General features: G+C 34.6%; 1 protein-coding gene across 3 annotated transcripts in view; it reads right to left on the reverse strand.

Annotated features, from left to right (window-relative positions):
- Positions 1 to 744: 744 nt before the first annotated feature.
- SLC26A7 (solute carrier family 26 member 7) overlaps positions 745 to 19026 on the reverse strand; it is a 73879-nt gene continuing 55597 nt past the window's right edge. The window contains exons 11-18 of one of the 3 annotated variants that reach the window (XM_085305657.1): positions 16899 to 17005; positions 14424 to 14490; positions 9698 to 9814; positions 7819 to 7867; positions 4970 to 5073; positions 2970 to 3024; positions 2777 to 2880; positions 745 to 780 (exon numbers count right to left, since the gene is read on the reverse strand). In XM_085305657.1, coding sequence (XP_085161783.1) covers positions 745 to 780; positions 2777 to 2880; positions 2970 to 3024; positions 4970 to 5073; positions 7819 to 7867; positions 9698 to 9814; positions 14424 to 14490; positions 16899 to 17005 — 639 coding nt within the window. Of the gene's footprint in view, positions 781 to 2776; positions 2881 to 2969; positions 3025 to 4969; positions 5074 to 7818; positions 7868 to 9676; positions 9815 to 14423; positions 14514 to 16897; positions 17006 to 19026 lie in introns of all 3 variants that reach the window. The other 2 variants (XM_085304853.1, XM_085304054.1) reach the window with 2 other exon arrangements.

The following is a 19026-nucleotide window of genomic DNA, read 5'->3' on the forward strand; positions in this document are numbered from 1 at the left end:
AGAAACAGTTAAACATTTTGGAAAAACATTGCCAGTTTTCCTTTTCTATTTCAGCTAAAGAATACCTGTGGCTTTGAAAATGTATCAAATCATAATAATAATTCATGACAACTACTAGAGGGGGAGRCTATCTAGAGCACCTAGCCAACACACATCTGCTTTCTCTGAATGTGCAGAGCTCCCACTGATCTTGGCACCCACTAGGAAAACAAAGTACAAAAAATGCAAAAATGTTAGCTGTGATATGATGCTGCTACTGCAAATGACTGTCTTGATCAAAAAGATAGGTAAAAATATTAGAAACAGAATATGCATCAGTATATTCCTGCATATACTGAGTCAATTACAATGCACTGCTTTTCAGGATTTATAATTTCTTATTATTCCATGCACAAAACTATAGATGCATATTACAACTAACATTACAAAAGAGATTTAAAAGAATATACCACACTCATAAACATGGTCAATATCACATAYCTGGTTTGTAATAATTTGTATTTAAATGTGTGTAAAAATATTATATAAAACCACTATAGAACAATTATATGAATATTCTATGAGTGATATATCTGATTTTTTTTTCTGGACTGCAAACCTGTCATTACTGAGTGTAGTAAATTTATATGGTACACAAAATATCATCTGCAACATCTCCTGGAGAAAAAAGAAGCCAAATAAAAACTGTAGTGTAGTTCACTCCAAATACGAGCAGATCAAAAAACCACGTGCAGTGAGTTGACATCACACTTCACTTTGCTCACTGAACTTGCTGTAATTCTAAAGTGGGAGAAAAAGTAAAATATTGTTATAGTATTTTCCTATAATATCAGTATAAAATAGCAGATTAAGCAGTGCTAATTTTAAAAYATTATCGTCATAAATGCTAATAAATCAGAAGTTATTTATGATAAGGATGAACTGCATAAAGTAACAGATGAGTCCTTTATAAGAACAAGGGTAGTGTGATATTTTCCTTGGAAGTTTTAGATAAGAACACCTTTGCATATCCAAATGACACTTAGAGATGACATGTAACCAAATCTGCTTGTCTCTACCTTTCTGCCAGTAAAAGACTGTTTCTTGCAGTGGAATTAAAAATGTAAATTGGAACAAATCACTTTCTATAAATCTCCACTTCCTTCCTATTATTATTATTATTATTATTATTATTATTATTATTATTATTATCTCCTCCCTTCCTATTATTTTCTATCCTATCCTTACCATGTTTTCCTTATATAAGCACTCAAAATTCCTACTGACCTCAGCATCATTAAAAGGCATACAAATAGTGCATGCACACAACAGTGTTGACTAYACTGTCATGTTTCTGTTGTGGTCACCTGGCCTTTTTATTCCTGTCCATCAGCTCTTATCCTCAGGTATTAACAGCAAGAAGCCAAACAAAACCAAACACTTTGAAGACTCAGAAGAGAAGTATATATATTCTGCATATATATACTGTTCATAATTACATTCATAATCTGAGACTGAATGCAAGACATTCAGGAGTAAGCCAATGTTCAGGGTTTTGATTTGCCTAGCAGCTCTGGTACAAACATAGTATCAGATCCTGGAAAAGTGGATGCTTGACCTCTAGTTTCAGTTCCCTCTGTGCTTTGAACACTTCATCAGGTCTTTCCAAGCACCAGTTACATAAAATGAGAATGCTACTACGTAACTATCTCAGAAGACTGTTAGGAAGTTAATTAATGTCCATAAAGAATGCATAAATTTTATAACAGAGTAATCATSCTAATTGATCTAATCAGACCCAGACAAAATATACAATAGTCAGCCCCATTAGTTTTGCCCTACAGTTAGCATTTCAGTAAGGGTTTTGTTGCATGACAAGAAAATGAAGAATGTTGAAAAGCACAGAAAAGAACGTATTTTTCTTGGTCTGCAATCTACTAAGCCAAAAGTGCCAATTCACCTTATCTGGATAAATCAAAGGAAAGTGATTTTGCCCACGGACAATTGTAATTTAATTAGTATAAGGTACCAGATCACAGTAGTGGTGGGAGAGAATACACACAGAGACCATGATTAGTCTCTGGGAGAAGGCTCTGAGCTGAGCCCTAGCCATGTTTGAATGATAAATAAAACCATGGAAAAGCACACTCCTTACAATGCACGCTCAATTACAGTGGGATTACAGTGGAAAAGGCTCACACTGTTTATGAGGAAAGCCCAGGTTTATAGCCTTTTAAGAAGGAATGCAAGAACTATTATTGAGCAAATAAATGCATGTTCAAGCCTCCAGCCTTAATTTCTGAGCCAATCCTTTTCTTCCTTCCCCTGTAGCTCTCTTCTCCACCCCATCCAGTTCCTACCTCCTCTTTCTACAAGCAAGCCAACACAGGACACTACGGGGCAGGATAGACACTAGGTTGCTTTAAGCAACATGGACTGAGGAATGGAGGAATTCAGCTTCAGTAGTGCAGAATGAGGTGCAAGCTAATGTACCTCACCAAGAGACTACATTAGGTATTTCTAGATGACATCACACCTTCCAGTGGAGAAAGCATCCAGATTAATGCTCCAGAACATGGTGCCTCTGGATCTGGCACGGAAGWCTTAGAAGTCATTGCTAAAGGAAGGGGAGAAGATGATGGGAAGACAGTTCAAGCTGGAAATCCTTAATTACTGAACTCCAGAGGCTAGGAATTTGTTACAGACACATATAAAAGATTTATACACAAAAGGTTCACCGGACAAGTAAGATTTCCCAAGAAGCCTTCCCAACTTCACCTCCCCCCTGCTGTCTCACCCTGTTAATTTGAATGGCACCAACTGCAGAAGAAATAGATTCAAAGAAGACAGGATTTTCAGATTCAAGGTTTCCACTGTACTGCATAGCTTTTATCAAGGAAGCTGTAACAAAACAAACAGATGAGTACTGATAAGRTAGTGAGGATATCTAAACAGTCATGTTAAAAATTCTGCTGTAAGCTGATACTTGCCTTTGCAGTTTGCTAGCAACACATCAATGTGTCTGTTTTTACAATCCATGTAAACCTAAATGTGTGAAAACAATAAATTCAAAWAAAAATGTTTAAAATGTCACAGAGAATAAAATACACAAAAGAACATATTCAAAACAAGCAAAGAGCATGAAGTATTCAAGCTATACTGATAGTAGCCACCAGAGAGAGCCATGCTATAATATAAACATCCCAAAMCCTACACTAAACAGAGAAGGGTCATTTCCTCCCCCTCCCTCAGAATACTCTACAACTCTACTAATAATAAACTGAATTAAGTCTGAATTGGATTAAGCTAATTAATCAATTAATAAATTAAATTAAGTCTGAATTTGATTAAACAATCTTTGGTTTGTTTATTCTATTTTTTTCAAAATATCTTATTATGCCTTTTCCTACAAGTTTCCTCCACTTGTCTCCATATTCTTACATACCAGACCACAAAGATAGGAACAGGACCTAAGAGACTTTGAAACTTCCACCAGACTAGCAGAAAAGTGCCATARCCAATGTGCTGCACTCTGCAGCAAGTTGTTCTCTCTTCCTTCCTAGAAAGTGTTCAGCTTCACAGAGACTAAATATTCAATGAGCTAGAAAGTGAATGAGAAAAGCTGAAAATAACTATAGAATCRGAGTAGGCCTATTTCCTGAGAGTTGAGGAATCTTGTTTAGAATCTTTGCTTCAAAAATACTTAAATAATCCATATAAAGCGGAACAAGTCTAAGAGGAGAGATTAAACCAGAACCACATCAGAATATCCTATTTTATGAAAAGAATCGAAAGCCTGACTCACTCTATAGATCCATCTCACCAGTATCTTCTCTCCAGCAGTAGGGGTGATATTTAAGGAAGTGTAACAAATAGGATTTTYATATATTCCTCCCTTGAATGTCTGTTTCCAACTAGTCAGTCAGTGTCCATGTGTTTCATGCAACCTATGCATTTCAGAGCCAAAGATGGACTTACCACTCACAAATTTATCTAACGTCCCTTTGATGTTTCTTRTAATTCTGAGGTCTCCAAGATCTTTTGGAAATTCATTTCAATTTTTTTTTTTTAATTAATGTTTTTCCTACTGATTTTGTTGAATACTTTTTATTTTTAGTGAGAAATAATAGTTACTCCCATTCACCTTCTTTTCTTTTTCAAGTTTTCATTTTGATTATCTTCCCACTTATATGTGTAGCTTCAATTTAACACATTTTTTTTTTTAATTTAGTGCTTGCTTAGCTGCTTAACATTTCAGTAGACCGAGAAAATGCTTACAATAACGAAAGTGCTGGGCTAAGACTTTAGTTCAAATTAAGTCTTCTACCTTATTTAGAGAGATAACAGGAGACAAATCTTGCATAYCTAGTTATTTATACCCACAAAACATCTATATAATGCCAAGCCCAAAGGCAAATTAGGAGATAGCTCTTGAACACAGCTTTACATTTGCTACATAGAACTGATCATTAGGTGGCCTTTGGTCTTCCAGGAGCATATTGGAGCTCCTGCTATGAATGAGGAATCCTGTCTGTTAGCTACWTATACCCATAAAATAAAACATGAAGATCATTAAGACCCCTAGACTAGTGGAAAGCAGGACATACGTATAAAATCACAGAAATAAAAGCTGAAATTCTAAGGGGTAAAACCACACAGAGCTCCACTGCAAGTGGCATAACTGAACTAGGTTTAAATATGACCTAAATCAGATCTAAAGTAATAAAAAAGGAATGTTTTCAGAAACTCATYTCCAGGAAATACGGATATTTACATCTGCACTGAATGTCCTCCCAAAAGCTTTAGAAACATTTTTATATAATTTTAYATATAAACACAGGGCAGTTTCATATCAAACCTGCGCTTATCTTTTTCTTTAGCAATCATGTTAATCCACTGATGTGACCGAGATGACTAGTAGCTAACTCCAACAACTAGTGTGTGTAATTATATATTTTTATATAGCGAATGTATCTGATGTCACAAATACCTGAAGCAATGCTGAGACTCCAGTATAGTCAAAGAAATTCACCCCACTGCAGTCAAGTATCAAAGCATGTCGCTCCCTGTGGCACGGCTGCAACAAGGACTCACCTATGTATTTGATAGAGGAAATGAGTTTCAATTCCAAGGAAGAATGCTCAAGAAATATGCACCTGAAATTAATAACATATCACCAAAATAAACTAAAATTATCACAGTACAAAATGTTCTATTGTGTATCAGTCAAGAAAATGGCTCATTTTAGAAATATGAATGAAGAATATTTAGAGAAATGAAATGAAGTGATGACAGGAAGAACATACTCTTAGTGAGATGTATCAGACAGGAATATTCTCTCAAGGAAAAAAAGAAGTACTTCTCTGTACTTGAATTTCTAAATTAGATCTTGGCTATTTTCAGAAACTTTCCAYGGGATACACTGAGGACATATCCCTCTTTCAGGTCCTGATACTTCATTAATTTCGGTAATACCTAAATGCCTTCCCTGGTGTAACCTAACCAATATCCTCCTATAAGAAAGAAAAATACATAAAGTGGTGTGCTTTATTTTGTAAGTTTTTTTACTGTGTTCTTTTATGTTTAGTTAATGTTTTTGTAATATCTGCTACCAGGTATTGATCCTAGAGAAAAATGATGTTGTTAAGATTTATGATGGTCTTAAATTCACTCTCCAAATTCAGGCTAGCTTGTGCTTAAACAAACCATATATTGCCCTAAAAGCATYTTAAAGTAGGACATAAATAAATGATTCGTTTCATAAAGGCAAAACTTGGAAAGAATGCACACTTATTTACATTGCTCCATGGATAAATCCTATTTATTTTTAATTTAATCCTATTTATCATAAAATACAAAGTACTCAAAAAAGATGAAGAAAAGAAGTTTGAATGTAAAGACAGATTAAGCTAAACGGTTTTCAGAGAGCAAAGGAAAAAGATTTTAAAATCTTTAGGTGACTTACAGCTTCCCCAAGTGTAGACTTACAATGGTACTAACTCCTTCTTGAAAGTAGTTTGAGAGCCAGAGTATTTTGGATTTGCACCTCCAAAGACTAATTGTTTTTATATTGTCCAGTGTACATTAATAAATACTTTGCAAAAAAATAAAGAATTTCACATGAAATCTCCTGCCTGACATTACAGCTATAGAAACCTAAAAGAATTTACGAGATCTGCCAGGCTGTTCACTGCAGGCTTTTCTGCACACCTCCTGTGTCTCTGAAACAAAAGAATTTAGTCTTTCTCTGTATTTCTTACTCATCCCCRAATGCATTTGGGGATTATTACATTTATATTTACAGGTTCCAATAAGTTTTGCCTTCAGACAYGTCTTGTGATATTTTTTTCTTTGTGGTCATCATGTTGCCTAAATAGAATTTAATTTTTGACAATTCAAGAACAGGCTTTAAATAAAAATAAATTGTATGTATCTTGCTCTTAAACCTCTGTGCAACAGAAGCAAAATGCAAATATAAAAATTAAAAAAAGGAATGAAAGCCAATAACCATTGCTTCATCTTAGAAATGTTACCTTCAAGGACACAAACTGAGATTACCTTACACTTGAGATGTATTTAGCTGATATGTTACACCAGCGCACCATGGAACATTATTATTATTACACTGTGAAATCTATTTCCTGACAAACTTTGTGAATATAAAGATACACAAACACACATCCTATACATGCACAAGTTGCTGTGCCTTCCAAGGGCAACTGTAAGGATTAAGGACTATATCTATCTGCTCCCCTCCTTTCTAAAACCTTAAGCCCCATAGTTTGCTTTTATTTTCTGAGGAATTTTTCTAAGATTTTTTTTCTCTCCAATTTTATATTGAAACTCCACGGACTGTTTAGCAGAWGGAATAACTGAACATTTAAGTCCTCAAGACAGGACTTCAGCAATCAGAAAAGAGGTCTTGTGCAGTCTGTCACTTCTATAACATGGGAACCAGTTCATCCCAGTAAGACTGAAATGCATATTGATAAGACCTTCCAAAAATCTCCTCACAAATACAATACTGTACACTCTTTCAGTATTTTATCGTACAGCGTTACAGAGTCTTTGATAGCCATTATCTTTATGTTGCTATGTGTTATAGCAAAGCATTCTGCCACCCCCAAACAAAGTAGACACTGTAAATTCATAAAAATGCCATTAAGTCTAGTTAATAAGTTTAAAAATTCGGGCCATAGACCCAAATCAGATTCTCAGCTCTGGTCTTTATGCTTTTAAGTGTTTTAAACACATCAAATATTTGAATTCCATCCATGATGAGGTCATCTGTATAAAGTATCTTCTGCAAAAGGTTGCTGAAGCTATCCCACAGGAATGTGTGTGCTCTGTTCTGATTTGTGTGTTATAAAATGTGGTAAGAGATGGAATTATCCAGCTTCATCCTTAATTAAAAGCAAACCTTTAGGGATTTTTTTCTCTATGTGGTATTGGCATATTGTACTGTACTGGTGACTATGGTGCCAGTGGTAATTCAGTTGACATTTCATGAGTTTTCCCTCATAAATGGACCGTAAAGATTTAAATAGTTTAATTCTTTCTTATTCTTAGTTTTGCATACTAATATCCAAGTCCCACTGTGAACCCAAAACAAGAGCAGAGCTTAGCAAAGCAGTATATTAGGCCTCTGGCTGAAGACTAGCCAAGGTGGTAATACTGGAAGTGACTCCCTCCRCTATGTGCATATATTAGTAAACACACAGTGCAGTGATCTATACAAAATAAGTGGAGACTCCTGGAGAAAAGGCGTCTTCATTGATTCCTGCTTCTGAAAACTTAGAAATTTAGTCAAGAATAGAACAAAAATAAAGATAAACTCACCATGAGAACTTCCATTGGGAAATGAACAGAGCAATGTGTTCTGCTCACACTGAAATAAAAGCAAGAAACAATTAACATACCAAGGAAAACGAATCCCGTGTGTAATTACCAGAGAAAATCAACGCAATACATAAGAATTCAGTTTCTCAGTATCGAAGTTAACTCCTCCTCTACACACTCAGCATTCTGTGCGGCAGCCTTTTGGATATATTCTATTTGCTGAGTATGTCTTCTAGTGTTCTTATTACATCAAACTCATACCTTGTTTTTTTAGATGACAACTTCTATGATGTTTGGATCCACTAGAAAGCACATTATGAACATAATGTTTTTAGGGCAGGAGGGGGTTAAGCAGAAGTGGTTAAAGCGTRGGAAAGATGTTCTTTAAAAGATAATTTCGAATAAGTAATTTCACAACATTAACATTTGATTTATTTTCTTTTTGCTACAATCTCATCTAACACAATAAAATTTTAGTGAGAATGCTGTTGACATGTAAATTTCTTAAAGAATTATTTTTACCTGGAGAAGAAATTTTGATAATGATTTCAGTATGAAATTAACTAAGCTTTCCATAAAAATAACAATTATATTCAGAAATACAGAACAGAAAGAAAAACCCAAAGTGCATTTTTTTTCTTTCACTTCCACTGTTCTACAAAAAGGCTATTATTCCACAAAACAGGAGCGTATGTACTATATTTAAGCCAGCTTTACTGTCAAGTACCTTCCAGAAGAAACAACGGATAACATCTCCCGCCCCAGTAACTTATAATTTAACTTATTACATTAACTTATTAATTTATTTCACTTATCAAATTAAACTATAAATTAATTCCAAACAAATACTAAATAATTTCTTTCTCTTTGGAGGTATATTATTATACTAATCCATGTATCAGTTACCCTCAGCAGAACAAAGGAAAATAAGCATCACAATTTCTGAGTTAATTCCCAAACGAAGAGACACCCACCAAGCTGTGCTGGGTAGCACAGCTCCTTGCCAAGAGACAGAAGAGGCGGTGGGCAGATATCAACGCATGCTGTCTTAACAACCTGTCTAGGAAATGGCTGTGGTTTTATCAACTCAGTCTACCAAATTGGATTAAATTGTTTCCAGTAAGCTATGCATAGTATTACTGTAATGAAAGAAAACTAGTAAGAATTTTTCCCTTTTGGGGAAAGTTGCGGGAAGTTGCTGTAGTTATGTGCAGATAAATTTGAAAAGTACTATACTTACAGTCACATCTCCTAAAATCAAATTATATACAATTTTATACTGTTCATTTACTGGAAAAAAATACAATATAGAAAATGAAAAAGCAATATTGCTTTAGAAGTAAACTTTAGTCAGTTTTACACATTTATAACTTCTATCAAAATCATCTACAAATAGATTCAGAAATGATCTCCATAATGATCTTTAGCATAACTCCCCACCTTTTATTTTACTGAAATTGTACCTATTCAGTGCCCCAGCACAATCTCCACATTTTATGCAACTGCAATTGTAACTGCTCACTGTCTTTTTAAAATCACCTTGTATTATTAGTTGAGGTAATGTAAGGTCTGCCAGAAATTTTAAAGAACTTTGGGTTAGCAGTTTAATATCTTTTACAGAATCACATATAGAGAGATATTAGAGAGCCACTTTTCAAGTAATAACGTGAAAAACAAAATATATCAAACCTGATTAAAGTTAGAATTAACTTTATTATATCGTTATTTTAATCATTTGTAGTATTACCTGGTTTTTATCCGTTTCTATATCTGATTACTTTCTCTAAGAAAAGCAAGGAAAGCAATCATGATCTTCAACACTGCCATCATGATTACTGATGCACGTCGCACATCCTACCTTGCTTACGTCTTCATATGCCTGGGTGCTTGTGCTATCCTTCAGGATTATTTCTATCAAGTCAGCATGAAATTTTCTGGCATTCAGAAAGACTAATGGGTTGTTGACTGAAATTATCTTTACCTGTTTTAATGATTCCTGTGGGATGAAATAAACAAAAGGCTGAGAAGATTATCTTGGTTTTGGAGACTAAAAACCAACATAATTTCCTAAAAAATCCCCCCCAAATTCCTGTAACTCAAAATAAGATATTTGGGCTTTGAGATTAATTTAACAGGTAATCAGTTTTCCCACAAGGCTTAAGTCAAGGAGGAAATATAAGTAAGCTATAGGGAAAATTATCTTTAATTCAAGTTAGTGCAAAAGCAAAATCATATTCAGCAGAATATATCRTATTAAGAACTATTATCTGACAAATAATAGTAGCATTATTTCAGCAGGTATCGTTCATAGGCAAGACCAGACTTATAGAGAAAGGAAATATCTTTTATTAAACAAACTTGTGTATTGGAAAAAGTAGACAAGTTTTGGGGACATATACTGCAGGCGGTTTAGGGAATATTCGTAATGTGCATCTCAGTCATCTGAAGATGAATTTAATACAAGGTCATTTCTCCAGGGAAATGGAAAAAGCTAGCAGAACAAAGAGTCTCTGGTACTGAAGGAAATTTCCACTAAACCTGCCTGCCCTGGTCTCACCTGATCTCCAATCAAAGCAGAAAATCATTTCACAGTTACAGTCTGCAGTAAGAGCTCCAGCCTTGAGAGAAATCCTCTTTGGTTCTCTCTTACTTCATCAAAACTTTCAGGAAAAGTAAAATCCTGAYGGTCCAACTTGTACAAAATTGTATAGACCAAACTTGAATGATATATGTAAGGCTTTGCTAACATATTTCTATAAGCAGCACAATAAATAATCCACGGACATCACAGACATCAGCAACCTTGGATCCTTCATTTGCATTTCCTGGAATAYATTTAATTCAATTCACCAAATATCTATGTAGTTTACTACATAGACTTTATACATCAGCATGAATTCTGAAGAACTGATAAAGGTCAGAAATAATTACCAGTAAGTAGCATTCCTCACAAAACAAGCACTTTTTCTCTCATGCTCAAGGTAGRTCTAGAAAACACTTCCGAAATCCAAGAAAATTAATATGTACAACTGTAGTGTGTATTAGAAATCACAAGCTCAGCTGAAATATTGTTTCCGTAAACTTTAGATTTATTCTGATTCTACCAACCTTACCACTTGCATAGGTTATAAATTGTCTCTCTTTTCATTAGGAAAGAATCATATTCTTGCTTTTCCCCAACAAACTTTCCATCTATGCCACAGTATTGACCATTTGTYCCCTATTATGGTCTGAGACAGACCCAACTCAGCACGGAGCAACTGCTCTCAGCTGCTTTGCTGTCTGTTGCTTCTATTTTGATGAAAAATTTGTTGGCTGCCAAGGTCTTCTATTTTTTTACAGTTATGTTACTCCATCTAATAATACATACTACATGCACATACATTTTTTATCTATATTATGATAAATAACTGTATTAAGTTGTTATACATCTAATGCTATAAAGCAGGAATTAACASGGTAAGTTGGCTTGTAAAAGTTTCTAGTGTTTTCAGTAGCACTTTCTACCTGATGGGCATGTTACTAGACATTCTTAAAGAGGCATAATAACACAACTAATAAGCTCCTGTTCCCAGCAGCTCAATAGTATTCATTTGCTTCAGGCATATCCTTTATGGATTCTGGGGATGTCTCAACTACATATGGAAATTCAGAAAATTCTGCTTTCAGGTGGGCAAAAAAAGGATCCCTGAATGCACAGCTTGAATATCTACGGTGATGATTCTCTCTACTTATTTCCATATGCAAAACAAGGTATCAAAGAGCATCAGTTTCAACAGTTTCATGTAAAAATTGCCTACCTTTGAAAAATGAAAACAGAATAAGAGACGCCATTCAACTAATTTTAATGGAGAAACACTCTCCACCTAACAATGTCTCAGTATATCAGCAATGCATCATGAGAGTCTACTCCCTAGRAGTACTCCAAAACGATTTCAATCCACAGAAATGTTTTATATAATAAAGTATCTTATCATCAAGTGTAAAAGGGATCTGAATAAAGAAAACGTGCATCTGCTACTGAAAAAAATGATTTATGCAACTATAAGAACTACTTGTGACAAACTAGTAACAGAAAGTAAAAAGCAAGAATTCACAAGGGAATAGAGGCCAAAAGCCCCTATTCATCCTAATAAAATCCAGAGATGCATAAAGCTACTTAATGAGCTCATACTCAAAGACAAAAAGTAAGTGGAGCTGACACACAGACAATTTTTCAAGTTGTTCAAGAAAAGTATGGGATTGCACTGAAGATACACAGCTTTCCCAACAGACCTCCAAGCAAAACAGGAATGGAAATCTTCACCACAAACCACACAAACTACCTCCTTATTGTAGACTGCTATTCAGACTTCTGGGAACCAGGCGACCTCTCAGACACCACCACAGCAGCCATCATACAGACTAATGAAACATCTCAAACATCCCGAACTTTGGCAATGAACCCCAGATTATGATGTACAGTGATTTTGTGCAATTTACCTATGAACGTGATTATGGTAAATATCCCATCACCCACATACCTTGGTCAGTCAAATGGCAAAGTCTAACTTTCAATTAAAATGGCTAAGATTATATGAAAGAAAGGAAACGAAGGAAAACACAGAGGGCAACGCATGCTCGAAGGGAGGGGCCCTCCCACAGACTCCTTTAAAAACAAGACACAGACAAGCAGGCGCTTCGGTGACGTACCAGAGGTGGCAAAAAAGGAAGATAGACCTGCAAAGGCCAAAGCCTATGATGAGCAGCAAGCTAATAGTCTTCCAGGTGTAAAACAAGGTGTAAACCTTGAAAGGTTCAAATCATTACACCAGATCAAGCAGATGGAAAGCTCGGGTATAATCTTTTTTTTTTTTTTTTTTTTTTCGGACGGGCAAGGAAAACTGCCAGACTTGCAGTTATTCCCGGCTCTAGTTCACTTCTAGCACCTTTCTTAAAACATTTCCAAACTTTATCTAGATTGTTCTGAGGAAAATGAGCTCCTTTTGATGTATCCTTGCAAAGGAAGAAATAAAATCACCCGAAGTGGCTGACTCGCTGCGTCACTTCGGAGGATGCTGACAGCTGCCCTATGCACACTGCACAGCATTACCTACACTCCAGTAAGAACTCAGCTGTGTGAATGCCCATGATGCAATGTGTTTCACATAAGTTTCTAAGTATTTTCTTAATTTTTTCCCACATTAAAGTGTCTCTTTCCCTACTGATGAAATAATCCCCATAAATCCACAGACCTTAATGGCAGGGTAAATCATTAAACTTGCATGTTTTCATGTTTAAATGTCCTGTTGTTTATGTCTGAGCTGTTATTTACCAGGGGAACTTGGATCACTCTAACATTCATATATTTACTGCCAAATTACCGCTTCAATCCAGTGATTCTGAATTAAATTAAAGGCATTTTTCTAAATCTTAAAAATATTTTCCTTCTTTGTTTTGTGTAATAAGCTCTTGAGCAATTGGTTTTCCTAACAAAATGTTATCCCCCCCCCTCACTATCTGCAGACTTTAGTTTGCTATTGATGACAGGCATTAATCTTAATGATTAAGGAAAAAAAGCAGAAGAGAATTTAGCTTTAAGAAAGAGATTCATATGGATTTGCACAAATGTTTTACAAACTTATATGAAAAGGAAACATGCAAATCAAATTTTGATTTGATAAAGTTAGTCCAACTTTTTTTACTAATGAAAAGTGATACAATAACTGACTACTTTGTTGAGCCACGCTCAGCAGTGGTGTTCTTAATCCACATTTTAGAGTCCTCTCCATTCTCATGTGCCTTTTACACTGCAGAATTTTTTAGCATCCCTGAACCGTAAACTCTCCTGAGCGAAGACTTTGAGCCTAAGATAGCTCTATTTGAAACACTGTAACAAAAAATAAATTCTTCGGAAGGGAGCTTCTTAATCGTGAGGTAATAACTGCTGCGAATGCTGCTCGCTGCTATACAAGATGCTTGGCAAGCATGTGAAATGGAAAGCAGGCGCAGCAGAAACCGCCGCTGCAAAAAAGGCAGGGTGTCCTAGTGACTGGGGCTCTGCACTGAGGGGACACAAGGTTGTCCTTCCCTCCCGGCTGCCGACCTACCRCTTGATTTTGGAGGAGGGAGTTCACCCTGCYGGGTTATTACCTTTCTCTTCTCATSACATACCAGAACGCAAGAAAATGGTGATAACAGTAATGAAAATAAACTAAAGAATCTTAAAACTCTCATTTGGTAGGTTAACATTTGTATGAAGGCYAAATGTTAAGATCCCTAATTATCAGGAAAGGGACTTCATAGTCTCTACTTTCCATAGACTGACTGGATTTAGGAGACCCCTTTTGCAAAAAGCAATTTCGTGTAGAAAAATAATAAATAAACTGAGATAGAGAGAGGTGAGGGCTTGTCTAACTTCACTTTGCAGACCAGCAGCAGGACCAGGAAAATATTCCAATTGCCTGTGTCCCAAACTAATTCTCTATTTTCTATTTCACATTAACTTTAAATTTGAAGTGATAATCCCTCAGAAATGTTCCTTTAAGGCATTGATTATAATCCTGTAAGCARCAACAGAAGATAAACAAAACTGAATTCGTAGAAAATAAGAGAATTAAACTTACACAGTTATCTTCTGTTTTGTATTTATATTCCACCTCTTTCATATTTTTCAAATTCAGTGTCTTTGCTCTGTAATCAATACATGGAGTAAAAGCGTAGGACAAAGTGTTAGTAGCCTTGAACAGAAACARGAAGAGATACATCCCCAAACTATAGTATAAACATTTAAAGTTGTGACAATGTAATCMGTATATATTTCTGTGCTTAAAAAGCTTACTTTGTATGACAGCGATGCAATAAAAACAGTAAAGGGAAAAGAGAAAAAGAGAAAAAAATATCCTTTCAGCATATTAATGATAGACAACTACCAAGAAGTAACCTCTCTGCTAACCAGGAAATGTAGATATAGTATATTACTTTGAAAATTTGTTATCATTATTTTTTATTCAAATATGAGTAATGTAAATTGTAAATAACATGTTAAGTTTCATTATTGCTAGACATCTGACCAGACAAGTATTCTCTGGTCAAGGTAGCTAATATATAAKCTATTACTTCAAAAGTAAAGAGATTTAGCTAACATTTTTTACCTGYAAAATCAGATTGTAATAAAGAAAAAAAAAAAGACATTGAAGAGCTATGTATCATGAAAACTAAGGATGTTTTGTTCCTAATTAAAATCAATACATCTCAGTATGACAAAGCAGAAGATCACACTCAAAAACAAAGTAGGAGACAACTGAAAAAGCCTAGTCTCTCCTTAGGCTCTCTAGACAATAAATGGAAAGAGAAAGTTTCTTTGGAAAGACAGTTCAGTGTAGGGCCTTCTTTAAATCACCATGTATGGTAACCCATTTAACTGCAGAACAAGACTGTAAAAACAGCTATCATCTAAGCTATAGGCCTAGAGCTAGGCAATGGAAATACTCCCATAATACAAACATTTAATAGATGCCTCATTGTACWGGGGACCATTGGCAGGTACTGGGGAAGGCTAAATGAGGTTTGCAAAAGTCAGTTGTTCTCTCCTGTTTGCAGAAATCCAACTATAGCTTCTGTTGTATTTAATACATTGATACATAAAAYGTACCACGCTCTAGAGTACGAGCAGAAGGGCAGCGCCCAGCAACTTCACAGCACATCATCTACATCACTTTACTTGCTTCACTATCTCTCTCTTCTCCAGCAGTCATTGCTATGAATATTTTTTTCCCATTATTGGGTGGCTTATTGCATTTGGTTATTAAACTCAATACCTGCACGTTACAATTTTTAAAGATATTAGTCCTTTCATCACYTTTAAATTGCATGAACAACCTGAATGCATGCATTAAATTGCATGTGCAACCTGATTAGAGACCACAGAAATCACTGAAAAAAATCTTATTTACTTTAATTAATACCCATTCAGACTCAAGTCTCCATTATGTCTGACAAAAGAGAATAATGCTGTTTTGTGGCAAATATCCCTCGCCCTCTGCTGTTGTTGAACATCAGACATCCAATCACAGCATGTAAATAATATGAAAACATACCTTTTCCTTTACTAGCAGAATTTTCCAAAAGTTTAGTTTGTTGAGTAGCCAGAGGTTGCTAAAAATGCACTAGCTGACACAAGCAGAAACTATTACAATTTATAATTGTGGTGCAATTTTAAACTATTTAAATGCTGGTTCTGCAAATTAATCTATGAGAATAGAACCCTGCACAAACCGTCAACACTGTAAACTTTAACAAGCATTGACTCAAGCTGTCCATACTGGAGTTAACTCCAGTGGGATTCAATGTTCATGCAAATAACTGCCCAMGTGAGGCAAATCATTTGTAAGCTGGATGAGCTATACATTAATCTTGTAGTAYTGGATGATCATAGACCTTAGACGAAATTTTCTTTACTCACAGAACAAAGTAGCAATTCTAAAATATAATGAAAAATATAAGCATTTATGTTAGCTGCAGTTTCTTTATTCTGACTTTTCTAATGCATACATAATATTCACAATGTACTTTTCAGACATGAGAATAGTTGAGCAATTGTCTTTTATTATGATATTTTAAGAATGAAATTGTCAGCTGGCATCTCCTATACAATACAGTATCTGGAAGTTTATAAAGGAACTTAATCACCAAGGTTTGCCAGACATCCTGCATTTTTTTTTTTTTTTTTTTTTTTTTTTTTGGATTGGACAATGGAATAAAAAGTGAATAATACAGAATGGAATAAAATTTATAGAATAAAATTTATATTATTGATCCTACTATTGAACTTATGCCCTCACTTAATGAGTTATAGAGGTGTGTAACTGCTAACAGAAAACACATAATAACCCCACAGAATGAAATGTTTTGAAGTTTTCAGCAAATGCACAGGTGATGTTCCTTTTTCAATTATCTTATCTTGTACTTTTCTGMAACTAAAAGGTGAAGTTTCATTGTAAAATTCAGTGTATTGTATGTCCATATAGAGTGTGAAGCAGTAGGGTAGAAAGAAATTATAACTATGCACTATTGGAATATTTCAATAAATTATTTCTCACCTGGGAAACCGGAAAATCACAATTACTATTGTGCAGACAACTCCATACAACAGTCCCACGTTAGCAGCAAAGCATATTGTAAACACATAGGTACTAACCCATATGCTCTTTAAGGGAGAAAGCAGAAAGAGATGATTAGTTTCAACTTTTGCAATAATGTATATTTTATAGAAATAAGAATTTTAAAAATGTAGACATTTTCTAGRTATAAAGAGGTGAACATTAGGATCTTAGAACCAGCAAATAAGGAAGACTGAATTAGTGAGCAAAATAATGTTTCTCCCCTGGAGAACACATATGGCATGAGACTACAAATCCTAATGCTCATAGAAGTTCATTTCAAAGTTACTCAAAAGAGCATATGTAACAGTGATAACAGTATAATTCAGGACAAATTTGRCAATTTGTGAAAGCTATATTTAATTTTTCCACATTGTCAAAATATTGCCATTTCACATATTTAAAAAAATCCTTTCCTTTTATAGAAAGAAGTGGCCTAAAGGTCACATACAGAGAACTCTTCTCCCACTAATTGTGTAAGTGGGAGTTATAATTTGCAATGAAGTTAATTAAAAGTAGCATTTATAAGTATACAGCAGACTAAACCAACTCAATCAGAAATTATTGAGAAATCAATTTGTTTACATTAAAATGTTGGAATTACAGAATGCTTCCCCACCTCTCAATAACTGATTAATAAAATGTTTTATTCATTTTAACTAAAATTTTAAAACAATGCAAAGAAGTGTATCCGAAACATTACTTTAAAAAAGAATTTAAATTATTAAAAAGTTAAAAGATTTTGACATTTTGGGATTTTTTTCCTCACTTATTTTCTAAAGAGAGAGGATCACTAGTATTACAATACTACAATGTCATGTATGGCATAGACATATCCAGATTTTAACATTAAGATGAGAAAGGTATGAATGACTCGATTTCCTGTGTCAGCCTATCAGGATAAGCATGTATTCCCTTCCGTGAGGGAGCTTTAAGCAAAGAATGCTATCTAATCTTTATATATACAGTGTAAAAGAAAAATGGRAAGTATTTTAATTTTTATGAATATACTGTTCTCCACAGGTGCATGTCTGAACAATTACAGTCCTGCTTGTTAATGTTTTCAGAGGAACAGATCACATTACAATGGCACAATCAGTGTTAAAATTCTCTTTTCTGATCCTTTCAGTTAGTTCAAGAAAGCCAGAGATACTTTCAACCTAACCGCAGGAATTTTGCTCGAGTCGATTTCAGAATTGTTATTTTATAAATTATAAAAGGTAAGTCATACAGTATTAAATTGTGCTTTCTAGAGGATGGAATGTTATATAGCTTTGCTGAGAAATCTTTTTTTTCCTTTGCTTTAAAACTCTAAATCATAGCAAAAAATTTTGCAGTATTTTCAGTGACAGTAGCTAATTAAAGAGACGGCTCATTCTTTAAAACAATTTCCAGTTGCATATTAAAAATAAGATAAAAAATAAAATAGGATCCTATATAAATTATTCTGTGTGTATTTACAAAGAATACCTGTATGAACAACAAATACTGAGTTCTGATTAATCAGTGAAAAATTAATTATACGATTTATAAATCCAATATATATCTTTAGCATTGTTTATGGCACATAAAAGGGCTAACAGAAGCACTACRAGATGGAAATTCAAACTAGATCAATATTTAGCCCATTCAGTGATACTTAACCCTTGATGAAGCATAAAATCAAGTAAGCTACTTCTACTACAAAACTGAGCCTCGTTATCAGCTTGTTCTTAATATCACAACTAACTAATCACTGCTGCGAGACCTGCAAAATTCTTCTCAGTCTCAGAAGGAAAGAGAAAGGATGAAAAGCCAATGCAAAGTCTTTACAGGAAGAATCTAAGACAAAAAATATTTAAATATTGCTGAGTACTGAGAAAGCTAATTGAGTGCCCCTATAGCAGCCTAATATCTTGCATCTTTGTTGTAACCAGATTCTCAGCTGTCAGTCACCCTTTCTGCAATGTATGTTGGCCTTGAGTCAGTACTTTATTAGATGGGGTAGCATCAGCCCATAGAAAGAAGTTATGCTGATCTGCTAGACATTTTTTTAATTCATGGGTTGTCATAAGGTTCAACAAAGAAG

This window comes from Rhea americana, unplaced genomic scaffold, assembly GCF_003343005.1.
Source record: "Rhea americana isolate MKP2758 unplaced genomic scaffold, rheAme1 scaffold_0, whole genome shotgun sequence".
Classification (NCBI taxonomy): domain Eukaryota; kingdom Metazoa; phylum Chordata; class Aves; order Rheiformes; family Rheidae; genus Rhea; species Rhea americana.